This window comes from Sorex fumeus, unplaced genomic scaffold (assembly GCF_029834395.1).
Source record: "Sorex fumeus unplaced genomic scaffold, SorFum_2.1 ptg000064l, whole genome shotgun sequence".
In the NCBI taxonomy this organism is placed as follows: Eukaryota; Metazoa; Chordata; class Mammalia; order Eulipotyphla; family Soricidae; genus Sorex; species Sorex fumeus.
The window spans coordinates 6,989,450-7,011,908 of record NW_026606121.1 but is presented as its reverse complement, the minus strand read 5'-3'; the positions used below and the strand labels follow the sequence as shown (position 1 = coordinate 7,011,908).

Genomic DNA, 22,459 nt, shown 5'->3' with positions numbered 1-22,459 from the left:
TGCGCGTGTGTGCGTGTGCGCTTGTGTGCGTGTGTGTTTGTATTTATATATTTATATATGTATAGTAACCAGAAATAGCTTCCCCTGGGCGGAGCTCCGCGCCGCTTGCCGGGCGTCCTGGCGCGGCCGCGGGCTCCAGCGCCGCCTCCGGGTCGGTACATGGCACATAATGGTATTATTGGCACAGGCTCGAGTCTCGGTCCAGGCCGGGATCCGTGGGGCGGCGCCCCGCCTCGTCCTTTCCGATCCCTCCTCGCCTCCTTCCCTTTCGAGCAGTTCCCGCAGACGTGAACGTAGAAAAATAGATCTCGCCTCCCCGGCTGAGCTCCAGGGTTTGTGTTTATTGTAGTTTGTATTTTTACAGGTTCGCCGACGGGATCCTGGGGAGAGACAGGAAAAGAGTGAGGGGCGGCGGCCGGGTGGACGCCTCCGTCCACCCACCGGCCCCCCGAGGTACCACAGACAAGGAGGGACTGGACAGGGCCACTGGCTACGCACAGGAGCCGTGAGATGGGCAGGAGCGTCAGGGCTGCGCTGCCCCAGGCCTCTGGGACCCGAACATCTGGCAGATCCTCTCCACTCCCACCCCTGGGCAGTGGCACCGCCCCCTCAGCTGGGGGCCACATCAGGGACATGTGGACACTGACCCCCATGGCCCTGGGCTGGGGACACTGCAGGGAAGTCTTAGGGCCCGGCCCGGGTGTCCCCCGGATCTTGGGAACCCCAGGACCCGAGATCAGGAGTCCTGACCCCCACACTGACAGCTCTCTGATGGCATCGAGGGGGGTACACTGGCCCTCAGCCCTGCAGGGGACCCCTTAGGAAGGCACTGACGCCCCACAATGCTGGTGCTGCTCCTCTCGAACCCACTGGGGTTCCCGCCTGAGGCCCCTTGCTGGGTCCATCCCTGAGGCACCCCCCAACCCAGCCGCCCCTGCAGTGAGGGGGTGTGGCATGCAGAGGTACCCCCCCCCGCGCCCAGCCTTTTTGCGCACTCCAGGATGAAGGCCCATGGGGGTCTCTGCAGCATCCCACCATGAAGGTGGTGCCCAGCCAACTACAGGGCCGGGTGCCTGGCTGCCTGTGCTGCCCTGGGGCGGGGTCTCTTTGGGTGGGGGATCTGGGCTGGGAGGGAATCACCAGCTGTGGGAAGTGGCTGGTGCCCCCTGGGCCTTCTGGTGAAGGAGTTGGGGCCGAGTTGAGCGGCACACATTTTGCTAGTTTGAAAATGAAGAAAACGTCAATTTACAATGAAGGGGATGCTGGACGCAGACGCTGAGGGACCAACAGAGTCGGGGGCGCGTCAGGGTCGGGGGCGCATTTGGGAGGGGAGCATGGGGGGTTGGGGGGCCCCGGGGGTGCATGAGGGGGTGTGGTCGAGAGCCCCCAGGGAGGGCCTCCTGCCATAGTCGTTCAGCTTCATCCCTGGCTTCTCTCTGCCCTGCAGGCGGCTGAGCAGAGGGTCCCGCAGCCCCCACTCCCAGCCAGCCCAGCCTCTGTCCTGAGAACCCAGCGCCGAGGCCAGGTGCCATTTTTTTTTTTTTTTTTTTTTTTGCTTTTTGGGTCACACCTGGTGATGCTCAGGGCTTACTCCTGGCTCTGCACTCAGGAATTACTCCTGGCGGTGCTCGGGGGACCCTATGGGATGCTGGGAATCGAACCCGGGTCGGCTGCGTGCAAGGCAAATGCCCTCCCCACTGTGCTATCGTTCCAGCCCCTCAGGTGCCTTTTTTTTTGTTGTTTATGATTACAAGGATGATCCGTTGTGTCTTCACTGTGTTTTGAAAATAATAACATGATTCATTCCTCACCCGCTTCGGATTCAAGAACTTTTATTACTTCTCAGGCGCTGCTGGGATGAAGCAGCCACGACGGCTCGAGTACTAATGAGCTTCTCTGGGGTGGACTCGCGGCGAGGAGAACGGCAGGAAATGAGCTGCAGGCCAGCCACAGCCCGGGCAGCCGCGGCCAGCAGCAGCTCGGCCCAGCTGGAACCCACTGACCAGGCGGAGGCGGGGCGGGCAGCACATGGCCACAGACCCCGGGGAGGGGAGAGGCTGCTGGCCTGCCCGGGCTGGGGCGCCTCTGTCCAGGGTCTGGAGACCCCCCCCACTGGCCACGGGCCACCCCTGCCTGGTGGTGAGCAGCGGGTCCTCCCCGCCAAGTGGTTTGCAGGGACGCGAGCCTCACTAAGTGTCGTGTATTCATCACTATTTATGTGAGCAGCCCATAACGGGGGCCTCCCAGCGTGGGGGGGTGGGGGACGGTCAAGTGGCAACCTGCAGGGTGCGTGCGCCCACCTCAAGGGACATGCACTCTGTCCCCTCCCGCCCAAGGCTCCTCGGACACAGGGGAGGGCAGAAAAGCAAGACAGGGTCTCCTGCATGCCTCGGGGCGAGCTGCCCTGTCCACCGAGACTGTGCCTCAGTTTCCCTTCGCCCACCGTATGGGCTCCTGGTGCACTGCCGCCTGGATGTCCAAGGGGGGACACGTGCCAGCAGGGGCTCCCAAGTGCCTACGCCTTGGGGAAGGGGGCGGAGGTCCTGTTAGGGGCCCACACCTCCGACGTCAGGGGCCGAAACTTTTGTGCATTTTTCAAAACCTAATGGGGACGAGGGGGCTGGCCGGCTGGTCCCCGCAGGGCACACCCACAGGTGGACGCAGTGGGCACATGTGTGGACACACGCGAACTCCTGGTTGCCAGCAACCTAAGGGGTACCCGGGGGCCCTTCCAGGGCCCAGGCTACTGTGATCTCCGTGTGCCCAGGCGGGGCAGACCCAACGGTGCCTGCGTGCCCACCCTGTCCAGGGCCCCTGGACACCACCCGCCCAGCCTGTCGCTGGCTGACACAGGCTGTGCAGGCTGTTCTGACCCCGGACAGCAGTGAGGGCTGGCGAGAGTGGTGCCCAGTCAACCCTCGTCAGGGCTGGGACTGGGTACTAGCGGCTCCCCCACAGCTCGGACCCAGGGCTCCAGGGACCACGGGGGCTGCACCCAGGGCCTTTGACCAGCAGACCCGCCCCGACGACGCAGTCAGCAGTGCCCCAGGGTGTCGCCCTGTTCTGCAAGAGGTAAGATGGTCCCGCAAGGGGCGAGATGCGACCAGAGGGCAGAGGCCGACACAGACCAGCAGGTTCCCTGATGACGGGCAGCTCACGAGGGGCGACTCCGCGGCCGCGCCAAGCGCCCTCGGGGCTCTCGCCAGCTTCAGACCAGCCACGTCTGGGCCCTCGGCCCTCCCCTGGCCTGGGCATCCTTCTCACTGTTCTTTCTCACGGCTGCGTTTCAGTTCTGCCTCCTGGGCTCTCCCGCCGAGGCATCCAGGCGGGACGGAGATGTGTGAGTCTGTCTCGGGGACCGGCCAGCGGTTCCTTCCAGAGCCTTCTCTGGCCGGGCAGCCTGGTCCCCACCTGGTCCCTGCCTGTCTTTGCTTTTCTCTCGGGCTACACCCAGCAGTGCTCAGGGCTGACTCCCAGCCCAGTGCTCAGAGATCCCTAGGGGGTGTCAGGGATAGACTGTGGTGGGCCGCACAGGTGGTACTTGCCCCCGACTGCCTGGGGCTGCAGAGTTGGGCCGTCTCTCTCCCCTGTGCGGTTCCCCCCATGACAGGCCACACACATGCTCGGTCCCACACATCGTGTTCCCCTCCCCTGGCCACCCCCAGGGAAAGGGGGAAGTGGGGTACACACCATAAAGAGGATGCATGGCTTCTGCCCAGCCCCCGGGAGGTAAAAACACACGCCAGTCAGCAGGAGATCTCGAACCACTTCTCAGACACGAAGGCCACAGGGATCAGATGCCGGTCAGAGGGCGGCGGCCTGTGGGCAGGAAGGGAGGCTGCAGGCAGGGCCAGGCACATGGGCCACCCCTGGGGCCCCACGGGGCTGAGTGACCCCTTCTGCAGCAGTGACCCCTTCCCTCGGGGTCACCAGCCTGGGGTCAGCTCCCCGCCGCCCCGGGCTCAGTCCCAGGGGCAGGGCACGCCCGCAGGGCCCCAGATCCCAGCCCCTTGGAGGGGAGGAAGGCCTGTCCCCGGACATGCAGACCCACGGGCACAGCTGCTGCCCACCCCGGGCGCCCAGAGCCTCGCGGGGCGGAGGGGAGCAGGAACCCAGCACACCCCAGCTCGGAGCCACCCACGAGCCTGCCCCAGGCCTCTGTTTCCCAGTTTTGTACTTGTTTTGTTGGGAACCATACCCCACGGTGTGCAGGGCTGCTGCCAGGGGCTCTGCACCCACCACTCCCAGTGGGGCTCCGGGGACCCCACGGGGCGCTGGGGATGTAACCCGGGTAGAACGTGGGCAAGGCAAGTGCCTCCAACAGCCCAGTTGCTCCGGCCCCTTCCACGGAGGCTCTGAAACCCCTCTCTGCAGAGACTGTGGAAGGTGGGCAGGTCCACGCAGCACCCACTACGCACTGTGTGAAAGCAAGATGACAGCAGCTCCAAAGGGACTGGTCGAGCCTCCCATGCAGGGAAGGGGGTGTCCCGACAGCCTCCGCCAAAGTGAGGAGCACCTGGACAGACCCCCGCCATGCCAGGGACTGACCCACCATTTGAGGGACACACCTGCCACGTGGGGGACACACCTGCCACGTGAGGGGCAGACCCGTGGCTGGCTTGACCCCAGGGCTCCTTGCTAGCCCCGACCTCCTCCCATGCGCCCTGGGCGCCCCTGTCCTGGGCAGCGCCCACCCCGGCCCCTCACTCGCTGCCGCGGGCCGGGGGCTGTGACGCCGTGGGCCTGAGTGGACGGGGTCCCGGGTGCTGCGGGGGTCGCCCTGGCCGCGGGGTGGGGGGGGGCATCTCAGGGGCACCGGCCCTCGAGGCGTCTCAGGACGCAGGGCCCATCCCGGGCCGCGTCCACTCACCGGTTCCCGTTGAACGTGGACTTGAACTCGCCCACGGAGCGCAGCGTGTCGTCGGCGTAGACGGGCACGGAGGCGCGCACGCACTCGTGCGAGCACTGCAGCGTCTCGTTGTAGGCGGTGAAGACGTCCAGGGTGCTGGGCACGCGCGCGGGCGCGAAGTCCGTCAGGTTCTGGCAGCTCTCCTCCTGCTGCTGCAGCTTGCGCTGCCGGCTGCTGCGCCGCGCGTGCCCGCTCTGCGCGCAGCTGCGGGACAGGGACGTGCTGGGGCGCGTGCACGGGGGCGTGTGCACGGGGGCGCATGCTCGGGGCGCGTGCACTGGGGCGCGCACTCCGGAGCCCCTGCCTCGGGAGCGCGCGTGCTCGGGGTCGCGCCTCCCTCGAGAGCGCGTGCTTGGGGCGCATGTGCTCGGGGCCGCACCTACCTCGGGACGCATGTGCATGTCCCCCTTGCCCCCCCACCGCCCACGCACGCCCTGGACTGCGCATGCCCACGGGACCTCGCATCGTGTCCTTGGCCTGCTTGGGCCCCTCTGGATGGCCACCCTGGGACTGACCGGGCACTAATTAGCGTTTCCTACTAAGTGGTGAGTCTGGCCTCTGCGGGACCATCTACCACAGCCAAGCGACCGTCTTTTCCCTTTGTCCAGTGGCCTCGACATCGCAGGCGTCTGGGAGGGAGCAGGACAGAGGGGGACTGACTCGGTTGCCCCACGACGGCCTGTCTGAATTGGAGCCCATAGTTGCCAGGCAGGAGCCTCTAGGACAAGTTGGGGGTCCATCGTGCCGTGGGGTCCTGTCCATCCCTCAGGGCGCCCTTGTGCCTAGCCTAAGCCCCCAGGCCAGGCCAGGAGACACAGGAGCCCAGACTGGCCCAGGATGCCACACGGCAAAGTGGGCAGGAGCCAGGAGAAAAGGGGACCCCTCCTCACGCTCATGGGCAAGAGGGACCCCACGGGCCCAGCCTCACCTGCCTCCTGTGACAGGGGGACCCCCGGGGGCAGGGTGAAAGAAGAAAGAAAACCTGGACCCTGGGGTCATGGGCCCTTGTGCCAGGCTGTTCCGAAGGGCCTCTGCAGAGGGTCACCCTCCCACACCCAAGACCCCAGTGCTGACCTCTCCGTGACCCCAGTGCTGACCTCCCCGTGACCCCAGTGCTGACCTCCCCCAGTGACCCCAGTGCTAACCTTCCCATGACCTCAGTGTTAACCTCCTCATGACCCCAGTGCTGACCTCCCTGTGACCCCAGTGCTGACCTCCCTGTGACCCCAGTGCTGACCTCCCCGTGACCCCAGTGCTGACCTCCCCCAGTGACCCCAGTGCTAACCTTCCCATGACCTCAGTGTTGACCTCCTCATGACCCCAGTGCTGACCTCCCTGTGACCCCAGTGCTGACCTCTGTGGCTCAGGTGCTGACTTATCCCTATGACCCCTGCCCTGACCACACGACCCTAGCTTTGATCCTATGACCCCGGCACTGACCCCATGACCCTGGCAGGCACGTGGGCCCAGCAAGGGCGGCCAGGCGTGTCCCTGGGGTAACATCCCAGGGCCTGGTCCCCCGAGCGAGCGGCAGCTCCGTTGGAGGCTCTGGGCTGCGGAGGCGCCTGGGCTGGAAGGCGGCTGCCACCTGGCCAGCCCCGCGCGGGGGCAGCTCTGAGTCACGGCAGCCCTCGGCTTCCCCAGGTGTCTCAGGTGCTGCCCAGCGAGGCCCCAAAGTAGGCCGACTGCCGGGGAAGTGGCAGCCGGCCGCCGGGAGCCAGGAGCGACCTAGTTCCGCAGACTCAGCACTGGCAGGAGGACACAGGACGGAGACCGCGTGACTCAGCCGGGCCGAGATGGCCAGAGATGGCCAGAGACGGCCAGAGATGGCCAGAGGAGACAGCCAGAGGGGCCAAGGAGACAGGGATGAGGGGGAGCATCTGCAGGGGCTGGGCCTGGGGCAGTGGCCACGTGTCCTTACCAGTTCTTTAAGACAAGCGTCGTGACGAGAGCAGCGATGACCATGATGAGGGACACAGTGATGGTGACGATCTGGTGCACGGCCAGGCCTGCGGACACGGGCAGGAGTCAGCACAGCCCCGCCCCTCCCCACAGAGACACTGCCCCCATGGGTGGCCTGCAGGGACAGGAAGGACCCCGGGACTCAATGAGGGAGTAGGCAGAGCTGGTGTGGGGGTCCTGGCCCCAGGCTGCTGAGGGGGCTGCCTGAGGGGCAGAAAGGTGCAGAGGGCGGGGAGCCCCGGGCTGCGTTTCTCCTCTGGGGCGTCTCTGGCTGGTCCAGGGCTGCGTCTTTTGTCTGGGCAGGCCCTGGGAACTGCCACTCTAGAGGCCGCTGAGTGGTCAGCTCACTGCACATGGGGCACTCTCTTTCTGTCCCTCAGCTGCCCTCAGCCCATTTCATTCTCCTGGAACCAGCCCTCTGGTTCCTGCCCAGCTGTCCAGGGCTCGGGGTGCAACTCAGTTGATGCTGAGGCTGCAGGCCGCCCTTTAGGGCAGGGGCATCACCCTCTGCCTGCCGACGTGCCCTGTGTTCACAGGGAGCTCCGGAGCCAAGCGGACACACAGACGTTCCCTCTCCACTGATCGTGGAATCTGGGGACCTGCCCACGGCCAACGCGCCCTGGCACTGGGGACCGCGTCTGCAGGGACTCAAGCTCACACTGGCCCCGCAGGTCAGCGCAGGTGTGAATGCCAGGGCCTCCGTCCCCTCACGTTGACATCCGTGATGAAAAGCCACTTATTAAGGACCGACTGTGTGCAACCCCGGGACACGCGGGCAGGCCTCTCCCCTGCCAACGGCTCCCGTGCCTTTGCCCCCAGGGTGGCACCTGCCAAGAAGACCCTCCGGGCAAGTCTGTCTTCTCCTAAACAGCCAGGTCAGCCTGCCCGGGGGAAGTTGGTGATGGCACAAGGCCCGCTCTCCACAGTGACCCCCACCGTCCACTTCCTCTGACCCAGCAGCCGCCCAGTCAGCTGGAGAGGACTCATGGCTGGGAGCCGCGCAGGGCACTGTCCAGCCTCACCCACCACACAGCTGGACCTGGAGAAAGCCAGGTGCTCTCAGAGTGCGTGCCTGGCCAGTCTCAGTGACCATTGGGGAGAGGGTGGGAGGGCAAAGGACAGTGCTGGAGTCACAGTGGTGATGGTGTTGACAGCGCTGATGGTGATGGTGAGGGTGGCGGTAACTGTGATGGTGAGGGTGGTAATGATGGTGATTATGGTGATAATGATGGTGATGATGGAAATGGTCAAAGTGGTGCTGGTGCTAGTGGCAGTGGTAAATATGATGGTGCTGATGGTGATGCTAATGGTGGTGCTGATGGTGATGGTGGTGCTGATGGTGATGGTGGTGCTGATGTTGATGCTGATGGTGGTACAAATGCTGATGCTGATGGTACTGATGGTGATAGTGGTGCTGATGCTGATGGTGATGCTGATGCTGGTGCTGATGGTGATACTGATATTGATGCTGATGGTGATACTGAAGCTGATGGTGACATTGGTGCTGATGGTGGTCCTGATGGTGAATGGTGGTGCTGATGTTGATAATGTGGTGATGCTGATGGTGATACTGATATTGATGCTGATGGTGATATAGAAGCTGATGGTGACATTGATGCTGATGGTAGAGCTGATGCTGATGCTGATACTGATACTGATGGAGATGGTTGTGCTGATGGTGGTGCTGATGCTGCTGATGATGATGGTGATGCTGATGGTGGTGCTGATGGTGATACTGATATTGATGCTGATGGTGATACTGAAGCGGATGGTGACTTTGATGCTGATGGTGGTGCTGATGGTGATGCTGATGCTAATCTGATGGTGGTGTTGATGGTGATGACACTGGAGGTGAGGCTGGGGTGGTAAGTCATAAAGGACCCGGACACCAGCAACATCAGTCATCGGGTGGATACCACAGGGTGAATCCTGACAACGACTCGGCACAGAGATCCTGGCATCTATGACGCAGGAGCAGCCAAGCGAGGGAGATGCTGTGCCCCAGGGGATGGTTCAAAGTCCATCTGAGGGAAGGGCCACATGTGACAGGGCCAGCTCGCTGGGCTCAGGCTGGGTGTGGGCTCCGCTTGGGAGGGAGAAGCTTCTGGAACCATGGTGAGGAGGCCCCAGCCTCCATCCCACCTATTGCTCTGTGCCTGTCGGTACAACAGAGAGCCTGGCTTGCCCCACCGGGAGGGCCCTGTGGAGGGGACAGGGCTGGGCTGGCAGGGGCTGAGTCCTTGGCACCCTGAGTGCCTCCTGACGGAAGGGCCCCTCCAGACAGACAGACAGTGGACTCCAGGACCCTCGTCCTGGCCACAAGCCAAGCCCAGGCCTTCCTTAGCCCACACTGTCCAAGTCTCTGAGCATGGGGGGGGGGGGGCGCATCAGCCCCCTTCCACCCCGCCTGCTTCTCTACAGCTTGATGGAGCCCCCCATCCACCCCTGGCTGGAAAGGCGGACATGAGACCTGGAGGCTGGGGGCAGCCAGTGACCACACCCAGCACTGGGCTCAGGAGGCCCCCAGCCGCCCTGATGCTCAGGGTCATGGCACCGCGGGCTGGGCTCAGACCCGCAGAGATGCTCTGGGGGCCCTGCCCCACCGGTCGCCCCCTCCAGGCAGCAATGCCCACACCAGGCTTTCAGGCCCACCTGTCCACGCCCTGTGCCCGGGCTGTGTGACTGTAGCAGGGCTGTGCCCAGAAGCCGCGGCCCCACGGCCTCACCCCCTGCCACTCAAAGTGCCCCTCGGCAGCGGGCAGAGCCCGGACGGAGACACTCGGATCCCAGAAAACCCTCCCAACAACCTGGAGTCTGCAGCCACCCACAACCGGCCGTCACCAGGCCAGGGCACGCAGGGCTTGTCATGATGGTGGCAGGAACTGGGTCTTGGGGGGGGGGGCAGTAACAGGCAGTTGGGGACCAGGAGGGCCCCTCACCGTCCGTGTCCAGGAGGGTGAAGAGAAGGGGGACCACGGGGGTTCACTGCAACCCCATGCTGGGCCTTGGGGAGCAAACTTTGCTCAAAGGTTGGAGGATGAATGTCCAGGGATTGGGGACAGGAAGGTCCACTCCACAGGCCCCACCCAGCCCGCTGTCCGGCCCATGCAGGCTGTGGCCCAGCCATGCTTCCAGGCTGAACTCCAAGGTCCCACAGTTCTGCTCCAGGGTCCAGGACCCTGGACGTTCCCGCGGCAAAGCAATGCCTAGACTGTAGAGCAGAGTCGGACCTGCTGCCCGCCTCAGCCTCAACTGCCTGTGCCCGCCGCGCTCGAGCCAAGCCCTGCCTGAAGTCCTGCGCATCAGGAACGCCAGCTGTTCCTCAGATCACAGCTCCGGGCCTGCCCCCTGCCCCTACCCCCTGCCCTCTGCCAAGACTCTGCCCATTCTGGGAAGGGCAGAATTCCCTGAGCATGAGCACTGCCCACCCGCGGCGACAGGCCCAGGGATGTTGGCACAGTGCTGGCGGCCCAGCAGGGCTGTTCCTGGAGCTGGCAGAGGGGCCATGACATGGCCAGGAGCTTCTGACCCCGTGGCCTGGAGAGAAGCCAGAGGATGGGCAGGAGGGTGAGAGCATGGGCGGAGGGCAGGGGTGGGGGTGGAGGGTGAGAGCATGGGCAGAGGCTTCCTCCTCGAGGTGCCTGGAGCCCTCCCAGCCCCCACCTGCACAGGAGCCCCCTAAGGCTGAGGTCAACGCCCCGAAACAATTACTTCTGGCACTGCCACCCCTGCAGCGGGCAGAGGTGCGGCGTGACCGCTGCCCGTGGCTGTGTATAGGGCACAGCGGGTTCCTCCGACCGTTTCTGTTTGAGCGGAGGGGGTGTGGCAGCCCGAAGTTCCACTGTGCCACGGGGTGCCCGATGGAGCCTGAAGCTTGGCTTGGTGTGTGCGCGCACATGTGTACCCCTGGCTGAGTGCACACACCTGTGTACACACGGTGTAACCCACATGTGCGTGCGGTAGGTGCACACCTCTGTATGCATGTGAGCCTCTCAGTGTGGACACATGCAGATGTCTGTGTGCAAGCATGTGTATCTGTGTTAGTGTGTGTACACTCATGTGCACCTGCATACCTGCGTATGTGTGTGGGCATGTGTCTGTGTGGTTGTAGGTGTCTGCTCTCATGCATGTGTTATGTGTGCTGCTATTGCTATGTGCCTGTGTGTGCATCATCTGTGTGGTGTAGATGCATGATGTGTATAATTACTTGTGAGCTTGTGAGCAAGCGTGTGCGTGCATGTTGCTTGAGGTGAGCACATGGGAGCCTGTGTACATGTGTGTGCACACGTGTGTCTGCATCCACCTTCAGTGCCAGTCTCTGCGGGCCCAGGCAGATTGGCACCTCTCAGAGGCCCGGGCGGGCACTGGGCAGTGCCCTCTCACGCCCCACCGCCCCTCTGCTGGTGATTCACTGACCTTGACAAATGTCGGCCGGAAATAGGCGTGTTCCTGGCTCAGGCTCGCACACCGTGTTCCTGCAAACAGCTGAGCAGCCGCTGCCCTGGGCCCGCCCTGCCCTGACCGCACTGACTGCTTGCTGCAGGCCCTGTGAGGGCCCCTCTGTCCCTTCACCCTGACCGGAAGCTAGGGACACCCTGTGCTGTGACCCTTCAGCCTCGAGCTGTCACCATCCTCACCACCATCCCCCAAAGCAGTGCATGGTCACCGCCACCCACACCGCTGCTGGCCCTGGGGGTCTGTCAGCGCTGCTGTGGGCCAGCCCTGCATGCAGGGCATGAAGACCACCTGACCCTCATGGCAATCTGCCATGGTGGCATGAGCACTCAAGGCCCAGGGCAGGATGCGGGAGGGAGGCAAAGTCCCCGAGGTTGGAGGGCTCAGAGAACTGCAGGCTCTGCTCAGCGCTGTTGCAGGGCCCATGGGGGTGGGGGGCCGGGACACGGAGGGAAATGGATGGATGAATGGATGAGAAGAAGGATGGATGGATGGACAAGACTGCTGGGGGGGGGGCTGTGGGGGCAGCTGTTTGGGACCCTGGACCCTGGATCATGTTCTGCCGGTGGCTCTGGAGCCAGCACGTCTGGCGGGAACCAAGGAGCAGCCAAGCCCAGGGCACACATGCTCAGAGCCTGAGGCTGCACAGGGCGTGTGCAGCTGGGCGTGTGCGCTATCACCAGGACACCACGGGAAGCATCCAGACATGCAGCTGCCTCGGGTCAGTGCTTGGGAAAGGGAAACACCTGGCCCAGCCTATCCTGAACTGATGTGGGGAGCGAGAATTCCTGATGGCAGACACTCTGTACCCCATGCACACACAAGTGCCCAGGCATGTGCCAGTACATGTAGGTAAACCTTGTTATTGTACATATGTGAGAAATGTACATGTATGTAAAGTGTATTGTGCACACACGTATGCTTGTAGCAATATGTATGGTATTACGTGCATTTAGACATGTGTGAATATATGAACGCCATGTTCCAGTGTGTACATATGAATGCACGTGAAAGCCACATACCAGTGTGCATGTACAGACATGCAAACGTACATGTGCATAGAAATATGTGTACATGTGTGTACATGCGCACACATGATTCCATGTTATAGGGTTGCACATATATGCATGTATGTGCGCACATGAGTGTCATGTGCCAGCATGCCTTGCACACATATGCATATGCCCAGGTGCATGGTGTTGCATGTGTACATGTCTGTGCATGTGTGTCCCCATGTGGATGCACCCATGCATGTGTATGTGAGCAGAGCACGGAGGAGTGCATGGAAGAATTAGAATAGGTAAGAGGAAATTTTGTTGTTGGTTCTTGGGCCACACCCAGCTGTGTTCAGGGGTCACTCCTGCCTCTGCACTCAAGGGGTCACTCCTGGTGAGGACCATATGGGATGCCGGGGATCAAACCCGGGCTGACTGTGTGCAAGGCGAGCGGCCTCCCCACTGTGCTCTCGCTCCAGTCCTGGTTCCCTCTGATCTCTCACACCTGTTGTGTCCCACCGTTCGGGAGCCCCTGTGCCCGGCTGCCCTGCTGCATGGCCGGTGTGTGTGGGCGGCTCGGCCCTGGCAGCCTGGCATTGCCTCCCAGTTCCCGTGCCTGCGTGAAGTCACACCAGTACCCTGCGAGGGGCAGCGAGGCTGGGGTTCAGTGGTCTGGTCAGCCGGGGGCTCCCTAACCTGACCGGGGCTCTGTGGCCTCCCCTGCCCTGCCCCCACCGCGATTCCGCCTGTCACAGGCCACCTGCACCTATCCCGGGGAACGAAGCCCAGGGAGGTGAGGATGGGGTCACACGCCCACCATGCCCGGGACTTTGCCAGAGCCTTTGCGTGCTCGGATGGTGCCCCCACCGTGACATTTACTGAACCACAGAACATAAATCAGGAACCGGATCTTTGGGGCATGTTTGGGCTAACACGAGACCACTGGCCAGCCCTGCCTCCCTCAGCCGCAGAGACAAACAACGGGCCTGTGAAAACTGCTCCCCGACTGCTTTTGGGGGTCCGAGTGCCCCAATACAGACATCTACGGGTGCAGCTGAAAAGGGAACGGGAGAGCCGTCACTCGCTGCGGCAGAAACGCGTCTATGGAAAACAGGCTGGGGGCGCCCGGGAAAGCCACGATCGGCCCGTTGCCGCTCTCCCCGGCTGCGCACAGACGGGCCCCGAGCACAGCAGCCAGCCCTGGACACAAGCCAGGGCCCAGTGCCAGCAAGTGGACAGACAACGTGGCCTGGACACATGTGGGTGCAGCACAGCTCTGAGTGGGGGGGGGGGGAATCCGGCCTTGCCACGACAACATGGACGGGGCTGTGTGTCGCGTGTGGTACGGCAGAGGAGAGGGCGGGAGGGAGGGGCTCTCAGAGGTGGGCCGGGAACAGCGGCGCCACTGGGGACAGGAGTGTCTGGGGTGCCGGGAGGGATCGGCAGATGGGGCACCTCCTCTAGCCACAGAAACACCGTCCCTGTAGCCGACAGGGTCACTCCGGGTGGACGGCCCCAATATCCAGACGTGAGGGGCTGAGGGCACGGGCAGAGCAGGGCCGCCCCCAACTCCGTCTGGGAGCCTTGCACCCGCAGCTGCTGTGTCTGCTCTGGACCCACCCTCGGCCAGCCCCACCCCGTCTCGAGTGTCCTGCTCCCAGCCCCTCCCGCCGTGGCTCCCTCCCCCGTGACATACACCCCCTTTGCAGCACCACAGAGCCTGGGACCCAACTGCCCTCCCTCGAGGCTCAAGTTCCTGCTTTGGCAGCCCCCGACGGCGGATGGCATGGGTCGGCCCTTCTCCCTGCTAAGGGTGTGCTGGCCTGGGCTGAGCCGCCTCATGCCTGTGCAGTGCGAGGTCCTCTAGAACTTTCTCCTCGGGACACCAACAGTGTCTCCCAAATTGGTTAGCCCCTCCTCCACTCAGGCCACCAACGAGTCTGCCCGTGGGTGTACAAGGGGTGGAAGCGCCAGCTTGAACACCAGCCAACACCCATGTCTGTGTCCTGTGCCCAGAGTCAGATAACGCTAGAACCCAGTGAGGGCTCTAGGACCCAGCGGGCAGCTCTAGAATCTGTAGGGAGCTCCAGAACCTGTGAGGGCTCTAGAATCTAGCAGGTGACTCTAGAACTCAGCAGGCAGCTCCAGGACCCGGCTGGCAGCGCCAGAAATCTGGTGGGCACCTCTAGAACCTGGTAAAGTCTCTAGAGCCCAGCAGGCGGCTCTAGGACCCAGAGGGCAGCTCTAGAACACAAAGGAAAGCTCCAGAATGCCGTGAGGTCTCTAGAACCCAGCAAGCAACTCTAGAAGCAGGCAGGCAGCTCTAGAGCCCAGCAGCAGGGCCTCCAAAACCCAGGAAGGCCTCTGGAACCCAGTGACGTCCCTAGAACCCACCGGGCAGCTCTAGAACCTGGCAAGGGCTCTAGAACCCACTTATCCACACCCCTGCCCATAGCCCCTTATGCAGCTGCCAGGCTGTCTGGACACGTGTGCAGAGACCCTGTGTTCCCTCTCTGGATAAGGGGCCTGTGAGCTGCCTTCACCTGGTGGATCCGTCCCACCTAAGACCCAGGACACTGCAGGGACCACGTACCCCAGAAGGAAACGGATCTGAGTGCTTTTGCCCAAAACACAGGATTCCAGGGGGGCTGCGGCACATCGCCCTGCAGGGACCCCAGTACAGAAGGAGAAACCTCCACAGTGGGCACCCACCAGCACCCCACCGGCTCTGCCGCTTCCGGGAAGAGCAGCCCAGCCTGGATCGCATCTGGGCCCAAGGAACCAGACAGAGCCCAGCCAAGATGCCTCAGGGAGGGGCGCGGACACGTGGGGTGAGGAAGTGCCAGCGTCAGCCGAGCTCTGGGACCCAGTTCCCAGGTGGCACAGCAGCTTACCCTGGTGCCACACGTCTCCCACTGTGCCAAGTCCAGGTCTGGGTGACGGGCACAGCCTGGCCATCCTCCAAGTCTGGCAGAGTCCAGCCCCCTTGTCTGACCTCCCCTGGCCACCTCTGTGGGCTGGTTACTGGCACAGGGGACCCGGGTTGCCCCCCGCACAGCGGCCAGGGGTTCCTGCATGAGACAGAGGGGTCTTATGCACCCAACCTAGACGCCCCAGTGACTGCTCCAGGGGTATCATCACCCCAAGAGGCCCCACTACCATCACTGTGCAGCCTCAGGGACCGCAGATGCGGGGAAGAAACGGAACAAGAGGATCTGTCTCTGCGGCACTATCCCTGGGAGTTTTGGGGACACAGCAGTCCCGTCCCCCCCCCTGCACCCAGACTCGGTCCTCTGAGGGTCCCCAGACCCCCCCCCCACAAGTCTCCTGGAGAAGTGGCAGAGAAGCGGGGGTGGATGAGAGCCAGGCTTCTGGGCGGCAGGGCGGGAAGAGGGGCTGGGTCGGCAGAGGGACAGCTCAGACAGAGGCCATCGCCCAAGCAGAACAGCTCTGCCCCCACACGGACTCCTCGGCCGGCCAGTGACATTCACAGTCCATAAAAATGACTTAAGAACTGCTGGGCCGGTCAAGCCGGGGGAGGACGGGATGGGCAGCCCGGGAGCTCAGACTCAGAGTGACCACTCGGGAACTTGCTGCGGGACCGGCCCCATGCCCTGTGCTGTGTGACCTTGGGCAAGTCACCTGGCCTCTCGGTGCTGGAGGTCTGTGTCCCAGAGCTTCTGCCTCGCCCCAGACGGAGCAGAACCTGGAGCTCAACGGGGAAAGAGGCTGTGAGGACTTGGGACGGGCCACACCTAAGCATCCCTCCTCCCCTGCTCCCGGTGACGCGCACCTTCCTGTTCCTCCGACTTCAGGGGTCTTGGCCTCCCGGGGAGAGCGTTAGGGCCACCCCAGCTATGCGCAGGGATGCAGGGGTCACTCCTGGCGGAGCTGGGTGGCCACTGAGGCCAAAGGCGGCACCCTCCCCGCGGCAGCGGTCAGCCAGCTCCCTCCGTCTCCCGACACCGACCCCAGGTCTGATGCTGTCGGGTTTGAAGGGCCCAGATGGGGGGTGGAGGGGGCGGCGTGTCCAGCCAATAGGAGGGGCGTGCGCGCGCATCCCGGGCGCTGATTGGCGCGTCCGCGGGCCCCGCCTCCGGTCCACATTCTCAGCGCGTCTCGCCCCAGAGTGATGCGCACAGAAATCAGAGCAAGAACCTTCGGGATCTATTTCTGGTTCTGACACAGACGCTGCGTGTGGGCAGATCTCAACGCCGGAAGTTTCTCTGGGCCCTGGGAAGCCACGCAAGTGGCCAGGACTTCTCCTGGCTCTGGGCGGGGCCGCGTCCAGCTCAGCCTGCCCGTGGCCCGGGGTCAGGGCGCACTGGCCCCCCCACACATGTGCCCAGCTCCGTCCTCATTGGACACTGGGCAGCAGGGCACGGGCCTCTGCTAATGTACGGCGGTGGCTCCTCTGGGGGTGCTGTCCACGGCTGCCGGGGACACGGGGCGCCTCCAGCCCCACACTTGGCAGACGCAGTCCTGGGAGCGGCACTCAGCTCCCTGCTGAGCTGTAGGGGGCCAGAGGGGCAGGGAAGTCCCACGAAGATTCCCAAGGTGAAAATACATGTCGGCCGGCTGTTTAGCTGTTCGTGCCAGTGAGCTGAGGGTGGGGGGTTGAGTCCGGGGAGGAGGTTGGCTGGGGTGGGTCTCCCCAAAGCCAAGGGGCAGGAGCACGGGCAGCAGAGGACCAGCATCGCCAGGAACTGGAGTGTTTGTTCTGAGGGGCCCAGCACACACCTGGGTACAAAGGACACGTCCCTCGGGACACCCTGAGCCTGGCTGGTGGACACACCTGCCCCTCCATCTCTCTCTCTGTCTTTCTCTCCCTGTCTCTTCCTTCCTTCCTTCCTTCCTTCCTTCCTCCCTTCCCTCCCTCCTTCCCTCCCTCCTTCCTTCCTTCCTTCCTTCCTTCCTCCCTTCCTCCTTTCTTCCTTCCTTCTTCCTTCCTCCCTCCCTCCCTCCCTCCCTCCCTCCCTCTCCCTCCTTCCCTCTCTCCCTCCTTCCTTTTTCCTTCCTCCCTCCCTCCCTCCCTCCCTCTCTCCCTCCCTCCCTCCCTCCCTCCTTCCTTCCTTCCTCCCTCTCTCCCTCCCTCCCTCTCTCCCTCCCTCCCTCCCTTCCTCCCTCCCTCCTTCCTTCCTTCCTTCCTCCTTCCTTCCTCCTTCCTTCCTTCCTTCCTTCCTTCCTTCCCTTTTTGGGTTTTTTTTTTTTTTGGTCTTTGAGCCACACCCGGCAGTGCTCAGGGCTTACTCCTGGCTGTGTGTCTCTGCACTCAAGAATCACTCCTGGCAGTGCTCAGGGGACCCTATGGGATGCCGGGGATCGAACCCTGGTCAGTGCCATGCAAGACCTAGGCTTGTCTACTTGTCTACTGCGGTGTCTACACTCTCGCCAGCCCCTGAAGCCTCCAGCAGGAGGCAGGTGCAGTCCCGGTCCGTGGGGACTCGGCAGGTGGGGGACCAGGCTGGCCCTGAGGGTGGCCGGGTGATGGACCCCAGCCCGCCCCCTCCCCTGGGCTCTCCTCGTCCTGTGCAGGGCGTGCCCCCAGCAGAGTAAGACACACATGGGGCTCGGCCCCCTTCCCTGGCCCGGGGGCAGGAGAGGACGCAGGGCCCAGATGGCAGCCTCTTGTCGGAGCCTGAGCAAATGTCAGTGCCTCCGTCACTCGGGAAAGAATGCCGTGTTCTCGCGCCCCAGACGTCCTGCTATGCTCCCGCTCAGGGGGTCTCTGTGCACGCCTGCAGGAGACGGGCGCTCCATGCTGGCAGGCAGCCAGGGGGAGTACAGGCGAGTTATGGGCGGATCTAGAGGGGTGCACAGATGTGAAAATGGGGGTGGTGGGAGGGGGCCGCTGTCCCTCAGATTGTCTGTTCTGGGTCCCTTTGGTGCAGGGACAGACCCGGGGTCAGGGATGGGGCAGATGGGGGGTGGCTATGTGAGGAGGGGCTCCACAAGAAGGGACTAAAGTGACAGGCGTCCCACTGACCGGCCAGAGTCTGTCCTCGAGCCGGGGCTCAGAGCAGGAAGGCCGTGCTGACCCCTGGGCTCGGGCGGCAGGAGACGCAGGGAGGTCACCTTGGGAGACACACCCAAGGTCACCCGCAAGGGCAGAGCTGGGGGGGACAGCCTCGGGCGTGTGAGTCAATGTCCACTCCCCACATCACCCCTCGGGGGCAGCGACCCGCCCAGGCTCCTCTCTCCATCCGAGAACAGAAGCCAAAGGTCAGTCCCCACTGCCCTCTGCAGCTGCCCTGCTCCTCAGAAAGGACCTGAGACGGAGCACCGAAGGTTGAGGGAAATTTCCAGAAACTTCTGCTCCATGGATGAAGGTTCTCCCGTGAGGACCCTCAGTGCTGTGCCCACATGTCCCCGACATCCTGGGGAGCAATGGTCTCCCCATCTCGGTAGGTGGGAAGGGCTGGTCAGCTGCTGGGAGAAGGCCCTCAGGGCAGGACCTGCCCCCCAAGACGCTGGTGCCCTGCGGCTTCCAGGACCAGCCGTGCCCCCCCCCCATGCCATGACACTAGACTTGCCTCAGGAACACGGCAGAGACCACCAGGGAGCATAGACTTGGGGGTTCCCGGCCAGGACAGGGGCACAGGGCCTGTGTCCTCCCTCTCGGATCTGGTCCCCTGTCCTCAGGCAAGGGGCGGCCTGCAGGATGCAGCGGTCAGCAGGGCCCTCGCTGACCACGTCACATCACAGGAACCACTGACCGTCACCCACAGCTGAGGGGGCTGGACCGGGCCATAGGCTAGTGGCTAGTGACCCAGTCAGGGTCAGCCATGGGGGTCCCAAGGGCTCCCTGCAAGGGGCAGAGCTGACAACTCGGGGGGGGGGTGTCGCTCCTGTCCCTCCTCAAACCCGAAGCTCCCCGAGACCCCAAAGCAGCACTTGCTGGACACTTCAGTGCTGTGACCAGGCCCTGGCTGGGAATCCTGGAAGGGGGTCTCCCGCCCAGGCCCCCTCTACCGTGCAGTCCTCCAGGCTTCCAGGAGCCCTGCACTCCTGACCACCACACCCCCACCCCAGGCCCTATTTGCTGACACTGCCCGTCCACCTCGAGACTCGGCCTTGCTTCCTGGGAACCCAGACGGGCCCTTCCCTCCTCCTCCCAACCATTTCCATCTGGCACCGTGACACTCCCCTGCGGGAGACCCCCTGGGCAGGCCCGTGTGCTGACCATGCTGTCCCACCTCCCCTGGGAGTGTCCAGTCCTGGGACGAGGCAGCCGTTGCAAGGGGCTCACCAGCCACATGACTCTAGTCCAGCTGCCAGCGCCCGCCCAGCCCCCAGCCCTTGGCCCCGTCCTCTCGGCGCTGGGGGATCAGAGCTCTGGGCCTCGGGGCTGGGGCCCGGCCGTGCCGCAGTGCCCGTGCCCGGCTTCCCGTGGCAGTGCAGGCATCAGAGAAGCTTCCGGGCGGGACTTGCTGGTGGCAGCAGAATGAGCCCCGGGGGGCTGAGGCTGAGCGTGTGGGGGCGGCCTTTAATGAGTCAGAGCCGCTGGAGGCTTCTCTGCTGAGAGCACAGTTCCAGGAGCACCGGACAGGCGCGTCCGGCCTGCGGTTCCCCCACTCACTGGGCGGAAGTGGGGCACAGGCGGGAATGACAGAGGCGGGAACCCCCCAGCCTTGCCCCTGCCAACCCTGCCTGCCTGGCTGAGTAGCCCCAAACCATGGCAGTCTGCACGTCACCGGCTTCAGACCCCCTTAAACTAGAGACATGCACTCCCCTCGGGCACACGCCGTGGCCAATCAAAGGGGTTCTGGGGTCTCGACAGCAGGGGTCCAGTCTGCCCTGTGTCTGCCTCCACCCGGCGGCACCAGGGAAGGGTGAGAGAACTGAGGTGCCACACGCAGCTCTGGAGACGGCAGTCAAGGGGCTTGCGGGGATACTCGCAGGACATGGGTGTCCCTGGTGACAAGGTTGGAGGGTCAGGAAGCCAACCTCATCCTCGGAGACGTGCCAGCCAATTCCAACGTGAACTGCTCCTGCAGGAGGGAGGATGGAGGGCCGAGCACTGTGTCCGGAGCAGCAGGGGGTCCGGATTCAGGGTTGACCAGGTCCCGAGAAGGGCTCAGTGGCCGTTCCTGGGGGTGCCCCTTGAGAGCAGGGGCTGGGCAGGGTGGGGGCGGGCGGGCAGGCAGCCCCAGGCCTCGCACTGGGCTCAGCAGGGCTGCCAGGAGGTGGCAGGTGCTCTGGCCTCAGATGAACTCACTGACCTCTCTGCCGCCACCCTTCGCACCCAGCACCCAAGACACCGAGCCAGGTGACTCTCCGACTCTCCGTCTCTGGCAGCCCCGGTCTGGGGCACAGGTTGAGGACAAAGGGGTAGAGCCTCACCAGAAGCCTCACGAGGACCCCAGACAAGGATGTGGGAGCAAATGATCACAGGGAGGGCGGCCAGCTCTCATCCCTTCGACGCGGTCTCCAGCACCATCCTCACTGTGACAGTCTTCACCACTGTCCCCAACGTCACCATCACCAACATCACTATAACCTCCATCACATCACTGCCACCATCATCACCGTTGTCATGGTCACCATCATCATCACCATCACTAAAACCTCCATCACCATCACCACCATCACCAACATCACAATAACCTCCATCACCATCATTGCCACCATCATCATCACCGTTGTCATGGTCACCGTCATCATCACCATCACCACGACCATCACCATCACTACCATCACTATAATATCCATCACCATCATCACCATCACCACCGCCATCGCTGGCATATTAGCCACAAGCTACACCAGGCAAATGCTCTGTGCCAGGCCGGGGCCCGGGAGGCTGCTCTCCCCGAGTCTCGGCTGTGCTGTGGGAGGGTCCCATCTGGATCCCTGCCCCCAAGACTCACGGGACCAGCCAGCCACGCCAGACGGCAGGGCAGGGGGAGGGGCAGCCTCTGAACCACACACAGGGACCGGGTGAGACACGCAGAGCCCCACACTAGAAGGTGACGTGGGGAAGGGCCCCTAGACGACAGTTGGGGATGCTCATGTGCTGTTAGCCGGGCACGTCTGCCCCTCCTCTGCCCCAAGCACGCAGGGAGCACCCCCCGTCCCTAGCACCCCCCTGGGGAAAAGCTTCCAACAGCCCTGACATCCACTTCGGAAGCCCAGCAGGCCGGGCAGCGTCCAGCTCCCCACACACGTTTCTCTGCATAGAAGTGAACACACACCATTTCCCCTTGGAAACGTGTTTTGCTAAACAAGTTCGCCAGGCGCCAGATTCTATTAGGAGAAACCGTGCGTGCGCCCTTTTGCAGACTGGCATCCAGTGAGGTGGATTCCCGCGTCCATTGCACCCAGAATAAATTTTCTAACTGGACCGGCTGTCCCCAGCACGGAACCTTTGCTGCAGTGTGTGGGGCACTGCCCGCGGCCAGGCCGTGCTCAGGGAGGTTTTGGTGTCCAGGCAGTAGAGAAAAAATGCTCATGTGAAGGAGCCCTGCACTGCTCCCCAAGGGCCCAGCCGCGGGCAAGGATGGAGCTACCCTCGCTGCCCAGCACGTGGCCAGACTCAGATGCCCGCCCTGGCGCAGGACAAGGAGGGCACAGAGCAGTCACGCTGCCCAGTCGTGAGCACCTGCCCAGGAAACCCGGTTGCTGCCAGGGGGCGCCTCTACAAGGGGAGACCCCGAGGGGCCCCAGAACAGCACCCGCACCCAAAGTTAAGGGCACGGGGGGCTTCGGGCCCCCTCACTCTGTGGGCTGGTGCCCTAGAATCAGACCCACTTCGCAGTCAGAACCCTCAGGGGCTGTCCCTTGGGGCCCTGAGCACAGCAGAGGAGCCAGAGAGGACGGGGGTCCCGGCTCTTGGGGAACACGGGCTGGAGGCGCTGCTGGAATGAGGCTATGGACCACCAGGAGGCTGAGGACTCCGCCGAGAGGAAAACAAAGACCCTGGGAGGAATCCGGACCTGGCAGACGCCCCGTCCCACCCCCGCTGCTGCCGGGCAGCTGCTGTCCAGGGACCGTGCAACCCCCGACCCCTGAATCTGGTGACCCTGGGGCTGAACCTCAGGGCACGGCTGTGTGAGCAGCGGGGACAAGCCGGGAGCCCGCCTCGGCCCCCCTCCCTCCCACCCCACCGCAGGACAGGGGGACAGACGAGGGCTCACCT

The 22,459-nt window shown here is 63.6% G+C and overlaps 1 protein-coding gene across 3 annotated transcripts in view; it reads right to left on the bottom strand.

The window, feature by feature from the left end:
• Positions 1-335: 335 nt before the first annotated feature.
• Positions 336-22,459, bottom strand: part of AJAP1 (adherens junctions associated protein 1) — a 55,965-nt gene continuing 33,841 nt past the window's right edge. For all 3 annotated transcript variants that reach the window (XM_056128405.1, XM_056128404.1, XM_056128403.1), the window contains exons 3-6: positions 6,831-6,918; positions 4,871-5,113; positions 3,691-3,819; positions 336-380 (exon numbers count right to left, since the gene is read on the bottom strand). In XM_056128405.1, the coding sequence (XP_055984380.1) occupies positions 3,747-3,819; positions 4,871-5,113; positions 6,831-6,918 (404 nt within the window). In that variant the 3' untranslated portion in view covers positions 336-380; positions 3,691-3,746. The remainder of the gene's footprint in view (positions 381-3,690; positions 3,820-4,870; positions 5,114-6,830; positions 6,919-22,459) is intronic.